The sequence below is a fragment of the Crocuta crocuta genome, unplaced genomic scaffold (assembly GCF_008692635.1).
Source record: "Crocuta crocuta isolate KB4526 unplaced genomic scaffold, BGI_CrCroc_1.0 scaffold25, whole genome shotgun sequence".
In the NCBI taxonomy this organism is placed as follows: Eukaryota; Metazoa; Chordata; class Mammalia; order Carnivora; family Hyaenidae; genus Crocuta; species Crocuta crocuta.
In genome coordinates, this window is record NW_027532015.1 from 5,224,134 (window position 1) to 5,245,341 (window position 21,208).

General features: G+C 35.6%; 1 protein-coding gene across 2 annotated transcripts in view; it reads right to left on the reverse strand.

Annotated features, from left to right (window-relative positions):
- Nucleotides 1-16,715: 16,715 nt before the first annotated feature.
- Nucleotides 16,716-21,208, reverse strand: part of STXBP5 (syntaxin binding protein 5) — a 160,519-nt gene continuing 156,026 nt past the window's right edge. For both annotated transcript variants that reach the window (XM_077776130.1, XM_077776129.1), the window contains one exon: nucleotides 16,716-20,094. In XM_077776130.1, the coding sequence (XP_077632256.1) occupies nucleotides 20,053-20,094 (42 nt within the window). In that variant the 3' untranslated portion in view covers nucleotides 16,716-20,052. The remainder of the gene's footprint in view (nucleotides 20,095-21,208) is intronic.

Genomic DNA, 21,208 nt, shown 5'->3' on the forward strand with positions numbered 1-21,208 from the left:
AGGCAAGTTTCAGTGAAGTTTATTTATTTTTAAAACTTGTCCTGTTCTGCTTTGAAGCTATATTTTCTTTTGATACCCTGGTCTTGTGGTTCATGCAAGACATCATAATGCTTGAAACATTTATTTACCGTTCAAAATTTGTATTGAACTTTACTTCTTCGTAAGAACTTTGGTCCTTAAGCTAAGTCCATAGTAATTTGTTGCCAATGAACAGAAATGACCACCCTTGGAAAAAGAACCATGAAAAGAAGCTCAATTTCACTCTTGATTCAGACAAAAGCTATAGACAATCTTAGGATGAAAGAAGTATTGTGTTTTTGTTAAATAAGATTTGTAAGGGTAGTCAGAATTTCATCACATTAAAGCAAATTATAAAGGGTACCATTTAGTTTTGGGGGGTTGGACAAGAAAAGAATTCATGGCTTTCAGAGTTAAGCTACTGGAGGATCTTGAGTCAACACCTTTCTTTGCTATTTTTAATTTTTATAATGGACCTTTTTTATTTAAAAACAAAAAATGAAGAAAAACTTAACAGAGAGAATTGGCCAAAGGAAATAAACACTTTTTCAATGAAAACATGTAAGTTGCCATTTACCAAAATTTTTAAATGTATATTTTGACTAATTTTAATGAAAAACAAACTAAAGCAACAGCAAAGTGCCATTTCTGGCACATTAAACTGGAAACTAATTTTTTAACCCTAATAAGTAGTCTTGGTGAGAATATCATGCGAAAGAGAGGCACATTTTGCCACCACTGGTGGTGGGAGTTTATACAATTTACATTGACACACTCAGAATAATAAAGGCAAAATATATTTGAACCTTAAAAAATTTTTACTTGTCCATTTTACTCACCAATTTCAATTCTAGAACCTATGGAAGGAAATAATTTACAAGCCAACATCTTTCTGACTTAAATATTCTAATCCTCAGTTTCTTTGTCTCTGAGATGCAAATACTCACACTACCTACCCTGTGGAGTTATTGTGAACAATTAAGCAAAAATGTGTATTTGAAGAGCTTAGCAGAGTGCTTGGGATGTACTAAGTACTGAATAAATATTAACAGTTATGGCACAATTCTAAATCCTTCACAACTATCCTTGCTTAAAGCTGTCCAGAGGTGGAAAGCGCTGACAGGGTGGATGATCAAGGATACAGGAAGTTTCTCTTACTGCTCTTCAGACTGGTGATTTCCTCAAGTAACAAGATCTACATTGAATAAGACTGCAGTTCTCAGGAATAGTCTCTTCATTGTCCATTTTTCCTGGGTTTTGAGTTAAGTGGCAATCTTTTGTGGTTCTCTCGGACATTCCCCTGATTAAGTGAGGTTAAGGGAGATAGTGTAGATGGAATTATGGGGATCTACTTCAGTTTTCTTTCTTCTGTAAGTGGAAACGGTGGATTGTCCACCCAGATGACCTCTCCTTTGATGAGTTCCTGGTCTTGCAGAGAACATTGAAAACACCCTGGATTGTTCTTTATACCTTTTAAAATTTTGTGTCTGTGTTCATGAGAGATATTCGTCTATAATTTTCTTTTAATGTCATTGTTTGGTTTTGGAATTCGTGTGTGGTTTAATTTCTAGGAGTTTGGAGATTTTTCTTCTATCTTGCTATTAGTGATTTCTAGCCTAATTATATTAAGGTCAAGGAATACACTTTGAATTAATTCAGTTCTTTTAAATTTATTAGGATTTGTTTTAAAATCAAGGATATAGTGTATCTTAATGAATGTTCCATGTACTCTTGAGGAGAATATGTATTTTGCTGTCACTGGGTAGAGTGCTCTACAAACGTCAGTTATATCCAGGTGATTAATGGTATTTTTCATTCTTCCATTTTGTTGTTGATTTTTTATTAGCTCTGTTACTGAGACAAGGGTATTGAAATGGCCAGTAATCATTGCAGATTTATCTATTTCTCTTTTCAGTTTTGTAATTTTCTTTATGTATTTTGAAGCTCTGTTATTAGGTGCATGTCCATTTAGGATTATGATGTCTTATTGGAGAATGTACTCTTTTATGATTATGGAATGTCTCTCTTAACGCTTGGTAGTTTTTTTCTACTTTGAAGTCTATTTTATCTGATATTAATACAGCCATTCTGTTTTTCTTTTTGACTCGTGTTTTACTTTTAAACTTACCTATATCATTAATTTGAAGTGACTTATGAACATGTAGTTGAGTCATGTTTTTATCCATTCTGACAATTTCTCTCTAATTTTTCTTTTTTTTTTAAATTTTTTTTTTAATGTTTTATTTATTTCTAGGAGAGAGAGAGAGACAGTGTGAGCAGGGGAGGGTCAGAGAGAGAGGGAGTCACAGACTGAAACAGGCTCCAGGCTCTGAGCTGGCAGTCAGCACAGAGCCCGACGCGTGGCTCGAACCCACGAACCGCGAGATCACGACCTAAGCAAAAGCCAGATGCTCAACCGACTAAGCCACCCAGGCGCCCCTAATTTTTCTGTAAATAGTGGTTAGACTATATATATTTATTTTATTTTTTAGACCATTTATATTTTAATTATTGATGTGTTTGGATTTAGGACAATTGTTTTATTATTTGTTTTTATTTGTTTACCAAATTTTTCCTTCCCTGTGGTTCTCTTGAACATTCCTTTTTGGGGGGTTTTCAAACAAACTTTAGTATTCTGTTTTATGTATTGTGACTTTGATTATGTTTCTTTGTATTGCTATTTCAGTCATAGCTCTAGGAATTACAATGTACATACCTTACTTATCAATATACTAGAATGAACATTTTACCATTTCAAATGTAATATAGAAATATTACCACCTATAGATCTTTCTTTCCATTTATGTTATCACTGTCTTATATTTATATCTACATCCATTGACACAACCCTTAGAAAATGTTATAATTTCTATTTTCAACCACCAACCATATTTTAAAGAATATAATAGAAGAATAATCTATTGTATTTGCCCAAATATTTACATTTCTTTTGTAAAAAGAAATGTTCTAATTTTCTAAAAGTTCTAACTTTCTAAAATTTCTAACTTTCTAAAAGAAAGTTCTAATGTTCCAGGTTTTCTTCTGGTATTATTTCCCTTTATCTTTAGCAGTTCGTTGAGAGGACATCTCCTGGTGACAAAAGCTATACTTCATTTGAAAATTTTTTTATTTCATGTTCAGTCCTAAAAGATATTTTTCTTAGATATTAAAATCTAGACTGAATTCTTTATTGTGAAAATTGGATTAGTTCTACTTTAAAAAATGTAATACTTTTGAAAATTTGAGTAGAGTTGACACACGATGTTACATTAGTTTCAGGTGTACACCTTAGTGATTTCACAAGTTTATGCATTATGCCATGTTCATCGCAAATGCACTGACCAACCATCCTGGATTATTCTGATTGCTCTATGTCCAGCTTCATTGATTCTTTTATTATTACAATTCTCCTATCCATCCCATTTAATGCATTTTTCTGCTATTAAATCCTTTAGTTCTTTAGCTGTCATTTTTTGTTCTTTATATATTTTTGTTGAACTTTTTAAACTTTCTATTAATTTTAAGAGTGTTCATGATTATTTGTTGGAGCATTTGTATAACAATTTCTTCCATGTCTTCAATCAGATGAGTCTTTCTCTCCATGTTCTTGCTTCTCTCCCAGTAGTAGACTGCTGTTACCTTTTACCTGATGGTGGTGTTGTGGGAATGGTGGTTATTCTCTCTTGTGCTGGTTCAGCCTTAGTATTTGGTAGACTTTGTGTCTCTAAGTGTCTGGGGTAGAGACTCCAGTGGCCCTACTCCTCCTGCAGCTCTAGAGAACACCAAGTGGCTGGGACCCAAAATGATTTCTTGCCCCTTCTCCTAGAGACGGAGCGTTTTCTGTTTCCTTCTTCCAGATGCAGTGGGTTTTCATCTATGCCCTGGTCAGGCTTTGATTACCTTTCCACACTTGCTTAAGGCTTTTGTACCATAGAGAATAAGGATCCAGGTGAGGCTTTGTGATTTCTCATAGTGCTGACTTCTCCCCAACCCACCCTCAGATCTGTCCTATAAAGAAACATTTTCAAGTCTCTGTCCTCTACCTCCAACTTCATTGTGAGCAGAAGATGGGGTCTACGGAGAAAGGGGTGTAAATGGGTGTGAACTCCCTTTGTTTCTGTGCTACTAGGGCTTCTATATTCTTGGGGTAGGCACACTTGGCCTTTAGCAATTCCTTGGCTAACGTCTTCTTGCCCACATGCATCTCAGCCCTCTCTTTCTTCCATTCTGCCCCAAGAAAGCTGGTGTTTGACTCCTGTCTCTCCTTGAAGATAACTGTGTTTACTCAGATTTCAGACTAGTTGGTTGCCTAATAACCTTAGCTTTTGATAGGTTCAAGAGAAGTTATGATTTTGTAGATTATGTATCTTTTCTTGTTGTTAAGGTGGGAGATACTCTTTCCAATTTCCCACATCCTAAGTGAAAGCCACACAGCACATTTTACACACAGCCTATAAAATAGGCTAGAATCTCATATTGATCCCAGAGTAGCTTTTATTTTCCCTGTATTAAATTCACCTGGCAGCTGTAGTGGGCGAGCTCTGCCGGTAGGGGCGCACCTGAACACCTCAATTCCTGAGACACATGTGATTTGTACAGCAGCAGGCAGATAGGGCTGATCTTTGGACAAAGAAGCAATTTTAGGAGATCCTTGGGTATATTTGGCAAGACAAGCTCTAGAAAAGATTGGATTCCTTCTAATCAGGGCAAATGGACAATTTAGGATTCCTATCTTTTGAACATTAAAGGCAGTGTGACCATGAACCTTGGTGCAGCTGTTTGAGGTGTTTATGACTGGCTTCTCACCTGGATTGGGCTGGTGTGGTCCCAACAGGATGATGACATACCCTACCAGTTGTACTTATTTTGAATATGGTTTAAGACACACTCAACTCTCTTTGCTACGTACTGAATGCATTCTTACTTCTTTTATGTCTGCGTAGCTCCTAATTCAATGTAGGGAGTTAAGCAGAAATGCCAGTTAGCGAAGAAAATAGGAACAGGAGGGGCACCTGGGTGGCTTAGTCGGTTAAGCATCCGACTTTCGCTTAGGTCATGATCTCGCGGTTCGTGGGTTCGAGCCCCGCGTCGGGCTCTGTGCTGACTGCCAGCTCAGAGCCTGGAGCCTGTTTCAGAGTCTGTGACTCCCTCTCTCTGTGACCCTCCCCTGCTCACACTGTCTCTCTCTCTCTCTCTCTCTCCTAGAAATAAATAAAAATATTTAAAAAAAAAAGAAAATAGGAACAGGAGACATCACTCTTTAACATCTTATCAAAGCCATGGTTCCACTAAAGTGACACATAAAGTAAGGGGAGGGTTTTTCAGGATTTTCCATAAATGAAACAATTAAAAGTTGTATAACTAGAAGATCAATTAGAGCTACATATGAATGCAAATCTTAAATTTTATAGATGGGGAAATTGAGACATAGAGACCAGTTTGTTCATGGTCACTTATGGATATATTTCTATTTAAAGCAATTTTACATATATTATTTGCTTTTTTTCCTCAGCAGCCCTGTAACAGAAGGCATTGTTATCCCCGTTCCAAACGTCACCATTTGTGACTTGCTCAGAACACAAAGTTCTTTCTTCTAATTCTTCTTATTCTAATGCTCTTTCCCTCTCCCAGTTAAACTGAATCAAAGAGATCTAAGTTCATCAGTAAGTAAGACTGACTTGTGTACATGGCTCCATTCTGGGTTTAGGAATAAAGCACAATATAGTGCAAACTCCCGCAGCCATCTTCTGTCCTGTTAGAAGAAACTGAATAGATTCCCTCATAGAGGGTGACTTGATAAGGTGGTGGAGGGTGGTGCATGGTGAGGTTATTTTAAAATCTCAAGTTCAGACACAGAATTCAAGGAAGGCCTGTTTGAGGAGGTGATATTTAAACCAAGACCTGAAAGAGGAGAAAGATCCAGCCCTGTGAAAAGACAGGAAAAGAAAGTTTTGGGCGAAGGAACCACAGGTTCAGAAGCACTGAAGTGGAGTGTGTGTAGCGTGGTTGAAGAGCAAGGAGTATTGGAACCCGAAGAGGCTGGTCTGTAAAGCCCCGTAGGCCGTGGGGAGTTTGAGCCTGAGAAATTCTGTTAGCCTTGCCGCCACTGGCCCTGTGGCTCTGGGCATATTACTCTGAATTCTTTTGACATCAGATTTTTCCAGACTGATTTTCCAGAGTGATTTCTCTTCTCCTTGCATTAGCTGTATTATAATTAATACTAAGCTAATTTTTGAAACCATAACTTAGATGTTATGGTTAACAAGTCAGTCTTATGTATGGAGACAAAGCATCAAAGCATGAATTTCTTTTTTTTTTTAATTTTTTAATGTTTACTTGTTTTTTAGAGAGAGAAAGACAGAGTGTGAGCAGGAGAGGGGCAGAGAGAGAGGGAGACACAGAATCCGAAGCAGGCTCCAGGCTCTGAGCTGTCAGCACAGAGTCTGATGCGGAGCTCAAACTCACGAACCGTGAGATCATGACCTGAGCCAAAGTTGGACGGTTAACTGACTGAGCCACCCAGGCAACATCCCTGCCCTTTATAAGAACATTTTTTTTAATGTGTATTTATTTTTTAGAGAGAGAAAGAAGAGCATGAGCAGGAGAAGTGGAGAGAGAGGGAGAGGAATTTCTTTTTTTTAAGTTTATTAATGTATTTATTTTATAATCTCTACACCCAACATGGGGCTTGAACTCACAACCCTGAAATCAAGAGTCATGTGCTCTTCTGGCTGAGCCAGGCAGGTGCCCCAAAACATGCATTTCTTAAGGAACTGTGTTACTGCTCAGATTTTTAGACACCCAGGATTATGGAAAAATTTTCTCCTGCCAAAGTTACCTTATATTATGACCCTCGCTTCCAACCTAGCAAATAGAGCTGAATTTAGTCACTTGGGAGGTTGTGATTTGTTAAAGCGAGGTATCTTTAACCTAGCACATGATATCCACTTCTTACTAGTTTATTACTTTCTCCCTTTCTTTAGACTATAGTCTTAAATGAGATGTCGAGTGTTTCCATGTTAAACTATTTCACAGACTAATGAGAAAAGAAAGACAATAAGAGAAATAAGACTAAAATGATTCTCTTGCAGATTATACTATTCTAATTTTTCATCTAAAAAGCTAAACTGAAATGTTCTTCTCTGAGAATTAGTGATCATGAAACGAAATGAGTGTCTGATTGCTTACTTCAAATTGTCATATCACTTGACTAGACATCATGTAGATTCCTCCCTCTGACTCACATATTTGACTTGTGTCTTATTAACCATGTAGGAAATCTTATTTAAGTTAAACAGAGTATTAAATATAGATACACAGTACAGAACATAAAGTATTATAGAATTAATAATAAGCTTTCAGAAACCAGTCAGGTTTTCAAAACTGTCAAAACTATAAAAGCCTTCAAAGAGAATATTAGTGCATTTGAAATAAAGGCAATTTTATACTTGTGGGGGACTTTCAAAAGGAAAGCAGCAGCTACTAAACATTTGTGGAAGAAATACAGATATTAACATTAGATAAATTATGAAATATATAAAAATATATGTGCGTGTGGGTTTATATGAAAGCTTATGCATATGTATAAATATTTTATCTATGTATGTATACATAAGCTCTTGCATTTTGTCAATTTAGTAACAGATATTAATTAACACCTCCTACTTAACATGTAGTATGTCAGATACTGGAGTTACAAAGATGGATAAGACAGTCTCTTTTCTCAAGGAGCTCGTAATCTAAAGAGATGGATGCACGAACAAGTAACTGGACCCCATTGTGATAAGGATCCAACCAGTGGTATGAGGAAATGGTTATTGTAGCAGAGAGAAGAGAGTAATTAATCATTTCTGGGGGCATGGAAGTCTTCCAAGAGAAAAATGACATTGCAGCCTGGCTGTAAAGGATTAGCAGGATTTTTCCAGGCTAAGAAAGAAAGGAAGCATGAACAAGAGTACAGAGAATTGACAGCACGTGTTAAGACAGGAGGTAATTGCAGGAACTGGGTTTGGAATGGTAAATGGTACCACAATTACGGCATAGAGGAGTGAGACTGTTAAGGAGCAAGATTGCCACATTAAAACATTGCAATTCACTATAGGTCATTAGAGGAGCCTTTGAAAAAATTAGCTTAATTGCAGCTGGGATACATACGAGAGAGGGAGGAGCCTTAAAAGGGAGTAGAGTTAGGAGGATAATCAACACCAGGAAGCAGAAGTAGAGGCTGTCACTGAGCAGGGAGGAAAGAAAGAGGCCATGTTGGAGAACAATTTGTGAGGTAATAAGGACACATGGGTAACAGGTTAGATGTGGGTGTGGAGGAAGGGACAAGATTCGGTGCTTAATAAATATTTATGGTCGGATAATGTTGCAATGTTTTAAATGATATATTTCCTCACCCACATATAAAATTCCTATTTGTGCTTGCTTGGGTGGCAAAGGCATTTCAACTTCCTTGTCCTCAAGTCGGGACCATTACTGAAGAGACAGACAGAAAGAAAATGTCACTGTCAGTGGATGTAAACTCCAGGGCAGGGTCTCCGTTTTGTTTGCTTCTCTATTTCCAATATTTGAAAACAGAATCTGACACATCTTGGTGCCAAATAAATATCTGTTGAGGTCTTTTATTAAGTTTGTATATGAATTTCAAAAGGGAATTTTTGAGCTCATGGTATAGATAATAGCTTTGAGGGAAAAAAAGAAAGAAGGTTGTTTGGTTTTGTTTTGTTATTTTAGAGAGAGAAAGAGAGAGAGAGAGCATGCTCATACCAATGGGAGGGACAGAGAGAGAGAGAAAAAGAGAGTGAGTAGGTATGAGCTTGGAAGAGGAGCAGAGGAGGGAGGAAGGGGGAGAGAGAGAGTGAGAGAGAGAGAATCTTAAGGAGGCTCCACACTGAGTGGAGGGCTCAACACAGGGCTTGACCTCTGACCATGAGATCATGACCTGAACCGAAATCAAGAGTGGGACATTTAATCAATGGAGCCAACCAGCTACCCTATAATGGAATTCTTGAGCTTATGATATAGATAATAGCTTTGAGGCAGAAAAAAAAAGAATAAAAGTTTTGAGTAAATGACAGTTTGAGCTTAAACATAAGAGCTGAGGACTGGTCTAAAGAGGAAGCATGCAGAATGACTTTCTCTTGTCTGTCCAGACAGGACAATAATCCTACAGGCTGGAATGGAGACAGACAACAGGACTCTGAGCCTGTCACCCATCAGGGATCAGCTCCAAGGAGGATAGAGAAATAATGGAACTTCCTGCAAAGTCTGAGTGAGGGTCTGAGAGTTGAGAAGACTGAGGTTCCATTTCCCTGTGGAATTCAAAGAATTTGCCCCCTCATGATGGCTTGCTGGCAGAGATGCCCAGATGGCATAGCTCAGCAGAGGGACTGAGAGAGTTCCCCAAGTGTCCAGCAGCCCAGAGTGACACAGGAGAGCATTTTACCTGAGACTCAGAATGGGTAGAGAGGTCTTAAGTCATTCTTCATGCATGTCTGGGAGCCAAGTCTAAGGGAAGAGAGGGAGAGAGCATACTGATGGTTTTGGCATCTGAAAGTCTTCAGAGAATATGAGGCAGTTAAAAATTCAGAAGACTGAATGGAGATGAGAGTGTTTGGGGCTAGGAGTTGAGTTCCGTTTGGCATCTTCTGAAAGAGTTGAATAAAGAATGAGGTTCTTCTAAAATTAATTTTCATCTTGTTGTATTATATTGTATTGTATTATGTTGTATTATGCTTCCTGAAACACTGCCTTACCTAAGAAGGAGCTGTTGAGTCCTAGCTTCCGTAGCTTTGCACTGACAAGTCCTGTGCCTGGGAAAATACTGGAGAGAGGAACTTTTAGAAGCTCTGTCCTTCACTCCAAGGTCGTTAATCTAGGATTACATGTGATTGCAAGTAGACAGAGGGGTTCTCATTTCCTAGTTTTCCTAAAAATGGTAAACATTTTGAGTGCTTCCTACCATATTTCATCAATTCTTAGACCTATTTTCACGTAGTTTGCATCTTGAAAATCAGGATGCGTTTTATAATTATCAGCATTTTTGTTAGTGACACCAATAATGGTGTGTGTTACTATCGGTGACAGCTTAGCTTAACAAGTGCCTTATGAATCAGATCCTATCCTGAGCATTTTAGATGTACTAACTTAATAATCACCAACAACTGGCAGACAAGGAAACTGAGGCACAGAAAGGTTAATAAATAACCTGCTGAAGTCGAGTAATGTGAATATCATGGAGCAGGGATTAAAACAGTCTTCCCTCAGAGCTCCTGCTCTCTGGATGCTATGCTGTCTCTCAAGCTGGAGAGCAGAGGGTGCCATTATTACAGCAAGGTCCCTCTGCTGACTGTCATCCTTAAAACAGTCTTATCAAATTGGTACCACTTTTATTTCTATTTAATATTTGAGGGAAGAGTTTAAAAAAGGTTAAGTAACTTAGTTAGGGTCATACTGCTGGTAATCAGCCAAGTTAAGTGCTTGGACTTTGGCCTGATCCAGTCTTTTCCTGGCTACGTAGAAACAAACTCTTTTAAAGGTAATCTGCTCTGTAAAAGAACAGGAAAGCAACATTCTAAATTCAGACAACTTTTATATTTATTTAGAGAGAGAGTCTATCACTGACCTTTGAAAAAATGTCAATTATGCTATGACTAAACACCGAAAAGCATTTACTTTCTATACCAGAGAGGGAAAAAATTAACATTTATAAATTTGCATGTAATTATTACTTTTTTTTAAATTGCCAGACACTGGCATTCTGGTTGTTCTACTTTGAGACAACTGCATATTAATTTTAGTAAGATCTTATATCTTGATGATTGTTGGCCATAAATCATCCTGAAATAACATACTGCAAACATGAAGTTCCGTTGAAACTAAAGATTAGGAAATTCAAACACATTTTAAATTTACTGATGTCCATTAATTTCTTTATTAAAGACAATTATCTGTGGCTTTCATCTTCATTCTAGCACTTCTAATACTCCCTGATTTGCAGATCCTGATACAAGATTTGCTACTTGTTTTTCCTACTCAAATAGATTTCTGATTCACAGAGCTTCTAAGGGACTAATATTCTTTAGATCATAAAGCCTTGTGTTTGTGGGCTAATTTTCCCTTCTAATGAGTTTCACAAGTTATATGTTATTATACCCCTACAAGTCTGTGAGGGACGCAACACCAATACTCAGATTCTAGTTTTACATGTACAGAAACAGGCAGGCAGAGGCTGAGTGACTTGGAAGAGGTCACTGGCATAGCTAGTGCTGAAATCCAGGATGCAATACTGGCCTTCAGGCCAATGTGCTTGGCATTTGAAAGGAGCTGTAGATAATGTCCAGCTTTAAGGAGCTTGAAATAAAATACAAGGCAGTTCTGCTTGCCTCACAATTAACCAGTAATCACTCATTGACTTTGGTTCTCAGAAGGAGTAAAGTTTCCAAGAGACTAACCATTAGTAAGGTATGTAATAGAATCTTATACTTGGATTCACTATTTATCAAGAGGAGTTTTTAGGAGAACCACACCACACCAGATATTAAGATTTGTGAGTTTCAGGTGCAAATGTACAAAGAAAAGTCCTGTTCTCTCATCCATTCTGACCAATTTAAAAGTATGGATTAAATGAAAGGGAACATGAATTTACAAACAGAATTAATGCAGATATGTGAAAACTTCAAACTAGCATTTAAGTCAAGACTTCTTTTCTAGACTTTCTTATAAACATTGTGGCATAGCATTTGTGAACATTTTTTTCGACAGCCCCTTTCGATGTGAAGATATGAGAAAGGATGTGTCTTACTGCTTGTCTTCTGCTCTGCAGCCAACAGCCATAGGGTAAAGGGTGGGAGGTAGTACCTCGAGACAGAGGTCACCCCTACTGGGAATGTTTTGGAAATTTGTGGGAACTGTTGTTCTTCTAATGTGTAACCTTGGGATTTACATATTGAAATCCATTTTTAAAACTATAAACATTCATTTCACATCCCTGGTGTATTATAGGACATACCAATTAAAAAAATTATAAGAATAGGCAATTTATATTATCTAGGTGTTTCATTAGAGAATAGTAAAGGAAACATCCAAAATATTTGTGCTGTAAAGGGAAAAGTGGTTCTACAGAATTGCTCTACACCAGGTTTCAAAGTGTGGTCTGTGGACCAGCAGCATCAGTATCAGCTGGGAACTTGTTAAAAATAAAGATTCTTGGGTCCTACTCCAGACTTACTAAGAAACTCTGGGGATGTGGCCCTGGCAATCTGTGTTTTAACAGGGTTGCTAGGAGATCCTGATGCTCAGGTTTGAGAACCGCTGCTTAGACTAATGGTATCTGTGGTAACATTTTCTAAAATGTGGTCTTCTTTTATACCCATGCAATGCTAATGAATTTTGGGACACTTGTGTCTTGAAAGGGAAATTACCTGGCTAAAGCATCCTAGTGAAGCGGCAGGGAGGGGCCCTGACGGCTGCCAGCAGTGCTCTCTTTTGTCTCACACTCTTCCAGTGCTTAGCTTCCAGAAACTCTGCTTCAGTGCAGGTCTTCCGTGTGCTACACTGGTTTTTGGTTTGTTTTTTGTTTTTTTATTTTGCTTTATCTGCTGAGATTTTGAGTGTCTGGAGGTTATAGCAAGGAACAGAGATAGCGTTATTGTTTATAAAAATCATTTACAAATCCACCCAGTATTTAGGGGGGGAATCCTCTGACAAATGTAAAGAATTACAGTACTTCCCCTCTAAATTGGCAAAAGTGCTTGATTAAAAAAAAAAAAACACTAAAGAGTAAAAGGACAGGCATCAAGGATAGGGACAGAATTTGAACTGGTGGAGGGAGGGAGGGAGGGAGGAGGAGAGAAAATTCAAAGATAAACTCCGTCAAGGAGAGATGCATAAAAGGCTCTTCTGTTTGGGAAGACACACACTCATTTTGAAATTATAAAGATGTTGGTTAATTGTCCCTCAGAGTATCTGTTAAGCACCACTTTTAGGTCTTCCGCGGATGACAGAAAATTGCAACAGACATGAAAATGAAGGACTTGAGATTTCTCTAGTCTCCTTTGCTAGTAACAACATATTCTGTATTATCTGAAACTTTGTTTTTACTAATAAAGTGTGTATTGTGTCAGTTAAAAAATTAAAGACTATGGTGCCTTGTTTCTTAAAATAGTATACAATTAGGTAATACGACTAAAACTAAGGGTTTGAATATTTATGTAAGTTTTATAGAGTATTGATTTAAAATGGATAAAATTTGAAAAGTAAAATGACTTACAAAGTCTCTTCTTTAAGAAGAAGTGAAAAAAGTATGATGATGTAGCAATCCTATTAACTTTAAAGTAATGGGAAATAATCAGAATCTTCCTATAGAGTCCTATGAAGAGTTACAATGACAAGTATATTTCCATCTAAACAGTGGATGGCACTGTACCATTTACACAGGACACACCCTGACATTCTTTAAAAGACCATGAACAGAGATATGAAGACAATCTGTCTTTAGTTTCTAAAATTTTTTATCACTTTATGCCCAGATTTTCTGGGAAAACACTAAAAGTTTTGATAATAAACCAGATTGTTCTACCAAATGTTCTACATCCCTTCATAACAAATAGGTTAGGAAGACATTTTGTCTGTCCCATATCCAAGACTTTAATAATTCTCCAGATAAAAATTAATTATAATGAAAACTAATCTTTGCAACATCTGTGGTTTTCCCTTGTTAAATGCTACTAAGCTTTTGTTAAAAGCTCAGACAATAAGGTGAGACATGACTGCCCCCATGTGGGCGGTATAATCATATAGATTTCAAAATCAAATAAACCTTTAATAGGAGAATTACTATATTCTTTACTTGGAAATATAATGGAAATAAGTAAGTCCTGTTTGGTCTTGAGTTATATTATTCTAGATCCATTAATGTGATGTCCATTCTTGGTACAAATAGTTGGACACCATTATTAACTAACAAAATGCCAGTTACGGATATTATCTATAGCCTTGTTGCTCAAACTATGTTCCACAGACCAGCAGCCTCTGTATTACCTGGGAGCTTGTTAGAGATGCAGTCGACCCCACCGCAGATGCCCTGAACCCAAATCTGTATGTTATTAACAAGATGCCCTGGGGATTTCATACACACTACAGGCCAAGAAGCATTCATGTACAGCTAAGTGCCTACCTCCTCAAGTCTCACCCTCTACTGCACCCCTACCCAACGCAGGGAAGGTGACTTTTGCCAAAAAGATCACTTAGTTAAGAAAACTATAGTTTGTCTTACCTGAAGTACTTGATCAACTTGACTTTATCTTTGCAAATGTAGAAAACGATTTTATCTACTATTTGCTTATGTTTAACAAATGGATTAATTCCACAATTCAGAGAAAAAAATTAAAACAGATTTTCCAGAGAAAAGGGCTTGTTTAGTTTCAGGAGAGATTAGAGTATTTTATTTTGCCCAATCAGAGCCCTTCAGCATAAAGAGACATTCATATACATATATATATGAACATTTTCCAGAAACATTATAATACATTTTTTTTAAAATACCAGCTTAACGGTATTTATTTACAAAAATATTTCATTACCTAATTTTAAACCTTTTGCTGTGATGACATTTTGTAAAGTACAGGAATGCAAAATAACTACAAAGTTTAACACATTTTTTAGTGTCTGCAATAGTGCTTTTCTGTTTTTGTTTAAAATGAAACAGTACACAGATTTTTTTTTTAACCGTATTTAAAATTCATATTCCAGCAATTACCTTTGAGATAGTTACTGGACTGAGCAAAATTAAAAAAATTGCAGCAAACTGAAAACTGCCTGCGGGCACGGTTGAAGGTGTACACAAGCTGGAGCTCTATACCAAGCATGCTTGGACAATGTTAGAGAAACTTATCCTTGCTCTTTTTAATACTAGTTTGGTGATGCATTTACAATGAACCAATAGTATACTTAGAAAGAAATATTTTTCTGGTTCGAACTATCATATGAAGCAGTGGTCACACCTAAAGTATCACAGTACCGTTTATTTACAAAAAAAAGTAATAAATAAAAAAATTTAAAACATGATTTACTCTCTTTGCATTGCTTTCAACTGACATGTTGAGTATGTGTTTAACTCCTCACATTGTCTTCAGTTGAAGCAAAGTTCAAACAACATGAAATACTTGGCAAAAGTATATTTAAAAAAATGAAATTTCCAAACAAATCAGATACCATTGCCATTAGCCTATATCCATTTTAAATGCCTGAACCAAACAACCTACAATAATTTAATACTGACTTATTTACACCTCATACACTATAACATTTTAATTTAAACTATGATCCTCATTGCAAAATACTGGCAAAACTGACATTCATAATTTTTCTGATGTAAAGAGTGCAATAAAAAGAGCAATTACATGTGGTTCTGGACTACGGTACTCAATTTGTAAATGAATTGTGCCTAGCAATTTAAGACTGAATGAGTAACTGAAGAAAGCCATGTTATAACCCTGATAATTAGGAAGTTATTAAAACCATTTAATTCAGCCAAGAAAGGTAAACTAAAGTTTACCCTTTAATTTTTGTTGTTACAACCATTTTCTGTCCACAGAACCTTTTAAACTCCTGTGGCAGTAGTAGGATCACTAATATTCACAGGAAAAATAATCCCCATAGCACTTTACAAGAAATTGATCCATGATGAAAAATGTAATTAACAAAAGCTGTAAACAGTATCTTCACATTCATTTTTAAATGAAAAAAAAAAATCACTTATGGGCATAAATTTCAATCCAAGAGAACAAACACTCTAAAAGGGAAAAGAAAAAAAGGAGGACACTTAAGATAGAGAAGTGCTCTTTTTCAAAGTAAATACAGATTAAAAAGTCTAGGAATATTGATCAAGTATCAAACTGATAAGGAACAAATTCTATAAACTACAAAATAAAAACCTTCATTGACAAAAATACATAAACTCTGTTTTCATTTTTGGAAATTTATTTTTAAAAAAGGTAGAAGAAAATACCTGGAAAACTATTTTAAATATATATATTTTAAAACAATAATTAAGNGAAAGATCTTGCAATTATTGTTGTGGGCATTTTCCCCAAAATAAAATTAATATTTGAAAATGCTCAATAGAGGGTTTTTTTAAACCATAGTAATGATTTTCTTTCCTGCCAATGTGTGAAGACGTTTGAAGAATGTATGATTCTTTAAAATTAATTGTATCTCGATATGAGATACCAATATTTCTTATTATAAGCGTAAAACATAACTTTTTGTATGGATAATATACATACTTTTTAAGTACTTTGACTTAAACTTAACAAGTTCACCATTTTTAAAATTAAAGAGTACATTTATAAAAATTTTATTTTAAAATTAAAAATATATTCTATAGCCATATGTATAAATATAACATGTTACTGTATGATCTTAAAACAAATCTGAAAGTGTTGCAATAATTTAAGACTTAGAACACTGAAACATACAGCAAATGATCTATTTTTTATACTTGAAAACTATATAAAGCCCTATTAAAGGTTTTAAGACTATGATCAGTTTAATTATTTAAGGTGCAGCTAGCAGCATATTCATGATTTTGGTATGTTTTTTTACATATATATCACTTGATTTTAACTGAGAAATGTGGATTAACTGATAATAAAAAGTTTTCATTACCTAAAAAAGTGCAGAAAAAATTCAAGTTTAAAGTTCAGTGCTCTTTATTTTGCAAAAACAAATAAACAAAATCCCCAAAGTTAAAACGTAAAATAAATCTTTGCCACAAAAAATTTACCTTTGGATATAGCTCTTCTAATGTCATATGAGAAAATGGTTTAAGCAAAACATATATGGAATATGGAACTCAGGGTAAAACTTTGAACTCCGTGGGTCTTCCACGTGTTTTCCATTCCCTCAGCTGTCTCCCCACCACCCCCTGTAACCTAAAAATGTGTAACACTTTCAGACTTGTTTAAAACACTCACAAATCTACAGGAAATAACTTCAGAGAAACCTACAATTAAGAAGTTCTAAGCAAAAGAAAAGCTTCTTCCTTTACTAGAAAGTACTGTACTTAAACTGGGATATACTACACATAACATAGATAGGTAGCAGCATTTTTTCACATCCATAAAGAAAATCAAATTAAGAAGTTAGTAACAGCTCAGTTAGATCAGTAACCATTTTTGGAAAACGCTCTGTACAAATGAAATGTAAACCCAGGGATTAAGATGATGCAAAACTTCAAATGGAGGTAATATACAGAATTTGTCAGAATGTAAGATTTCAAATAACTTTCTAAGCAAATACATATGAATTTTAGTTTGAGGAGTGAACTGGATATGTGGTATATATAGGCAAACAACTTCCTATTGACAAACTGCTAATCAATGGATACTTCAATGACTTTAGGGCCAACGACACCTTCAACAAAGAATAATGTCCTCAAATGAGGATATGGAGGAAGCACACACATATCTTTCATTTTCTAATATTTTTGACTTTTTTTTTGGTTTATTTTCCTGAAATCCTGGCTTGCTGGTGACTGTTACTTTTTGCACTTAAAAAGGAAAAAAAAATAGAGATGTTCTCTATCAAATTACAATAAATTCCCTGGGTTAGTTATTACTGCAGACTGTCTCTTATCTACAGACTGAATCAAGTATAACTCAGAGAAGCTATTTCCTATTCTTAAAAACACTTCAAGCTTTCTAATCCTAAGTGAGTTTCTAGTTTGCTGTGCATAATCTGTAGATTAATTTAAACATGAAATAAAATAACTCAAAATATTGATTTAACATTTTCTTAGAAAATCCATCTCAGATAAATGTATCTACTTCTCTATTTGAAAATAATTACAGGATTAGCTCATTTTATATACAACAGGAAAAATGACAGTAAAAATAAAGTGGATATACAATTAACACAAAACAACACAGCAAATTAAATAATTGGAGCTAATATGCCCTTCCACAAAATGGGGAATCATCAGTTTATTACTTTACTTAATGCTTCTCAACTTCAAATCGGTTAACTGTTGATATCATTGAGGACATTCTTAAAACTGTACCTTTAAAAAAGGGCCTAATACTTCCTGTGATGGATCATGGAACAATGGTGTTTTTTTTTTTAGAGAATATAGGATACAAATTAGCCATCTGTAAGCTCCTGAATGTTCATCATATTGCTGATCTTAACATGTGATCTGTAGGTATTTTCTACAAATTCAAAAACTTCTGAAAATAACTTTTAAAATGTTTTGGCTTGATTAATTATCTCTATCACATATATTTAGTCCCTCCATAATGATACTTAAAGTAAAGTTTAATGTAAACTTTTGTATCCCATAGTGCACATTATAAAAATGTAAACATAAAAGCTTTATTAATGAAAATAATGAAGAGGAAAAGATGCCTAACAGACTGTGTGAAATTAAGGTGTTCTATATATACCTTTATGATCCTATGGAATAGAAAAAACCACCATCAATTTTGCTATCAATTTGTGCTCTGATTATCTCTTAATGAAAAAAGAAAACTGTTTTAAACAATTTTTATAGAAGTATTTAAATTTCATTGACAGTAAGTATAATGCTTCTATTTTGCTCCTCCTTTGTTGCTTTAAGGACAATCAGTAATAATCTCAGATGAGCCTGCATTATGAGATTACTTCCTTCCAAGTCATCTCGTTTCTGTTGGCAATGCTCTTCTAGGAACCAATCATTTATTGTCCACTGATGGTCTCATTTGTATTATACTCCAATACAGAAATAATTTAGTTACCAAAATGCACATATTTTCCTTTCCTTTTGCTTTTTAAAACCTTGAAAGGACATGTACAGATTTATAGTATATTTCTACAGAAAATATTTTGTAGGTCATCAGACTAGACTCTTATATAGATAATTATTGACAACAGATGCTTGTAATTTTCCATGCGACAGCATGTGCACTAAGATTTAATTGGCTCATCACCTGAGTGTACTGGAACTGTTAGCAAATAAAGGGCATTTTAAAAAGGGAGCTGAGCATTTTAGTGAAATAATGAAACATTTTTTTTAAGCAATTTTAATTAAATAATGCAAAGGTACATTTGGTTAAACATTTTATAAAAATTCAAGCAAAATTAAAAACTTAGCCAATTTCAACATTTCTACAAATTTAACCAGTAACTATTTTGGTCAAATCCACCTTTAGCTGAATTAATGAGAACAAGGACAAGGGACATTGAAATATTCTCCTCACCACAATGGAGGTTTTTCTCACTTTCCACACTGTATAGCCACTACATGGAAACTCCCAGAATGATGAGCAGTTCAGTCATGCTCTACACTTTTCTTTTCAATGAAAAGTGATGTATCACCTTGTTTTGCTTTTGACAAAATATGGACTAAACACAAGTATACAATAACAAGAATCCAAGAGTAGCCCATACACAAGTCAACTATGTGTATGTTTTTATTATTTAAAGCCCACCATTCAGCTTATCTGTCTAAAGATATGATAACAAACAGTTTGTTTCTTTTTCACTAATGATACTGATGACCAGTCTGTTTAAGGGAGGGAAAGTCCAAGACAGCGGTTTATAATTCAGTCAATGACACAAACAGAACTATTTCAGCTTCAGAACTTCTGACTTATTGCCTCTCCCTCAAAGAGGTCAAACACTGATGGCAGATACAACAGCACAAAATCTTTTGGCATATGGAAGTTTAATACAGGAATGATCCGGGAATAGTCCTGCCAGGTCTTCTCAGCATCCCCCTTTGTTTCTTCATCTGTAACATGTGACCTGCTTGGTTCCCAAACCGTCATCTCACAGCCGGCACACACCACACACTCCACTTTGAGCGGTGTGGACGTTCCTCAGTTAAAGCCACATGACTGAGGTAAAACAGTGCATGATTGTGCTAGGAAAGAACAGTATCCAGCAACAAACATCCCTTTAATGTTAACTTTCCTAAAGTGAAACCAATAAAATAGAAAAGGAAAACTTTATTTTCCTTCTGGCTGAAGTTGTACTTAGTTGGATTTCTGGTCGTCAGAACTGGTACCACTTCTTATCTTTGTATTTCAACATCATCTAAAGGGGAGAAAACATGAAAAACATTTTTTTAAAATGCCAGAATGACAATATTTATAATTGATTTCTATGTTTTTATCATTCTGAAACATTCTACCAGTGTTACTATATTGCTTTCTTCAAATAATTTTACATAGAAAGCAATAAGTGCTTCTCCATTTAGAGTATAGCCTAGAAGGTCCTCTTTATTTCTTAGAGATGTAACATAATTATAGTTTGGCTCAGAAGATTCTTTGGTGACCTAAGCTAATACCTTACAAATAAGGTAATTTTCAGTTCTCTGGTTTGAACTAAAAATAACGGTTAAAGAACCTGGGGGGTGAGAGGTTGGAAACACTACTCCTGCTGCCACTCAAAATTTCCTGAGCCCATAGTCATGAGTGAGGCACTGTACAACACTCCTTCCTGACATGAATTCATCAAGTTCTCACAACATCATGGGTTAGAGATTATTACGTTCCTCATCTTATAAATGAAGAAAGTGAGGGTCTTATGGGTTACCCAAGGTAATACAATGGTGAAACTGGTATCTCAGCGCACATAGTCTGATTCAAGAACCCATGAGCTTAAATCACCCAATGTACTGTCTTCAAAGACTCACAAACAGCATTTGGTAGAAGGGAAAAGCTATCAGTTTGAGACTAAGCTCTTGGCTAAATATTTGGAGTGTGAATATTCTGAAATCAGCTGAAGTGCTATATGCACTAGAGATCACAGTCAGTTGCAGGGTTATGCCAACAAAATTCTTGACCTTATTGAAGGCCACTAACCTATATATGAGGTGTGTGTCAGCTTAGTACAAGGACTCAGAAAGCATCTCCAGATCTCTTTGAAGCCCTGGGCAAATCTCTCCCAGGTCAAGTTACTTCTTTCATGCGTTCCAGATGTCACCATTCTTGAGCAAGGAAAAGATGACTTTTGAATGAAAAATTTAAAGAGCTATTGCTGATAGATTGGGTACTTAAATATAAAAATAATTTTAATATGGTTTCTTCAGATAACAAACTAAAAATGTCCTCAAGGACAAGGCTAGGGACTAAATGTATAAAGTAGCCCTGTGTAAAGAATCAAGGAGTGGTATGGGGCGCCTGGGTGGCTTAGTCAGTTAAGCGTC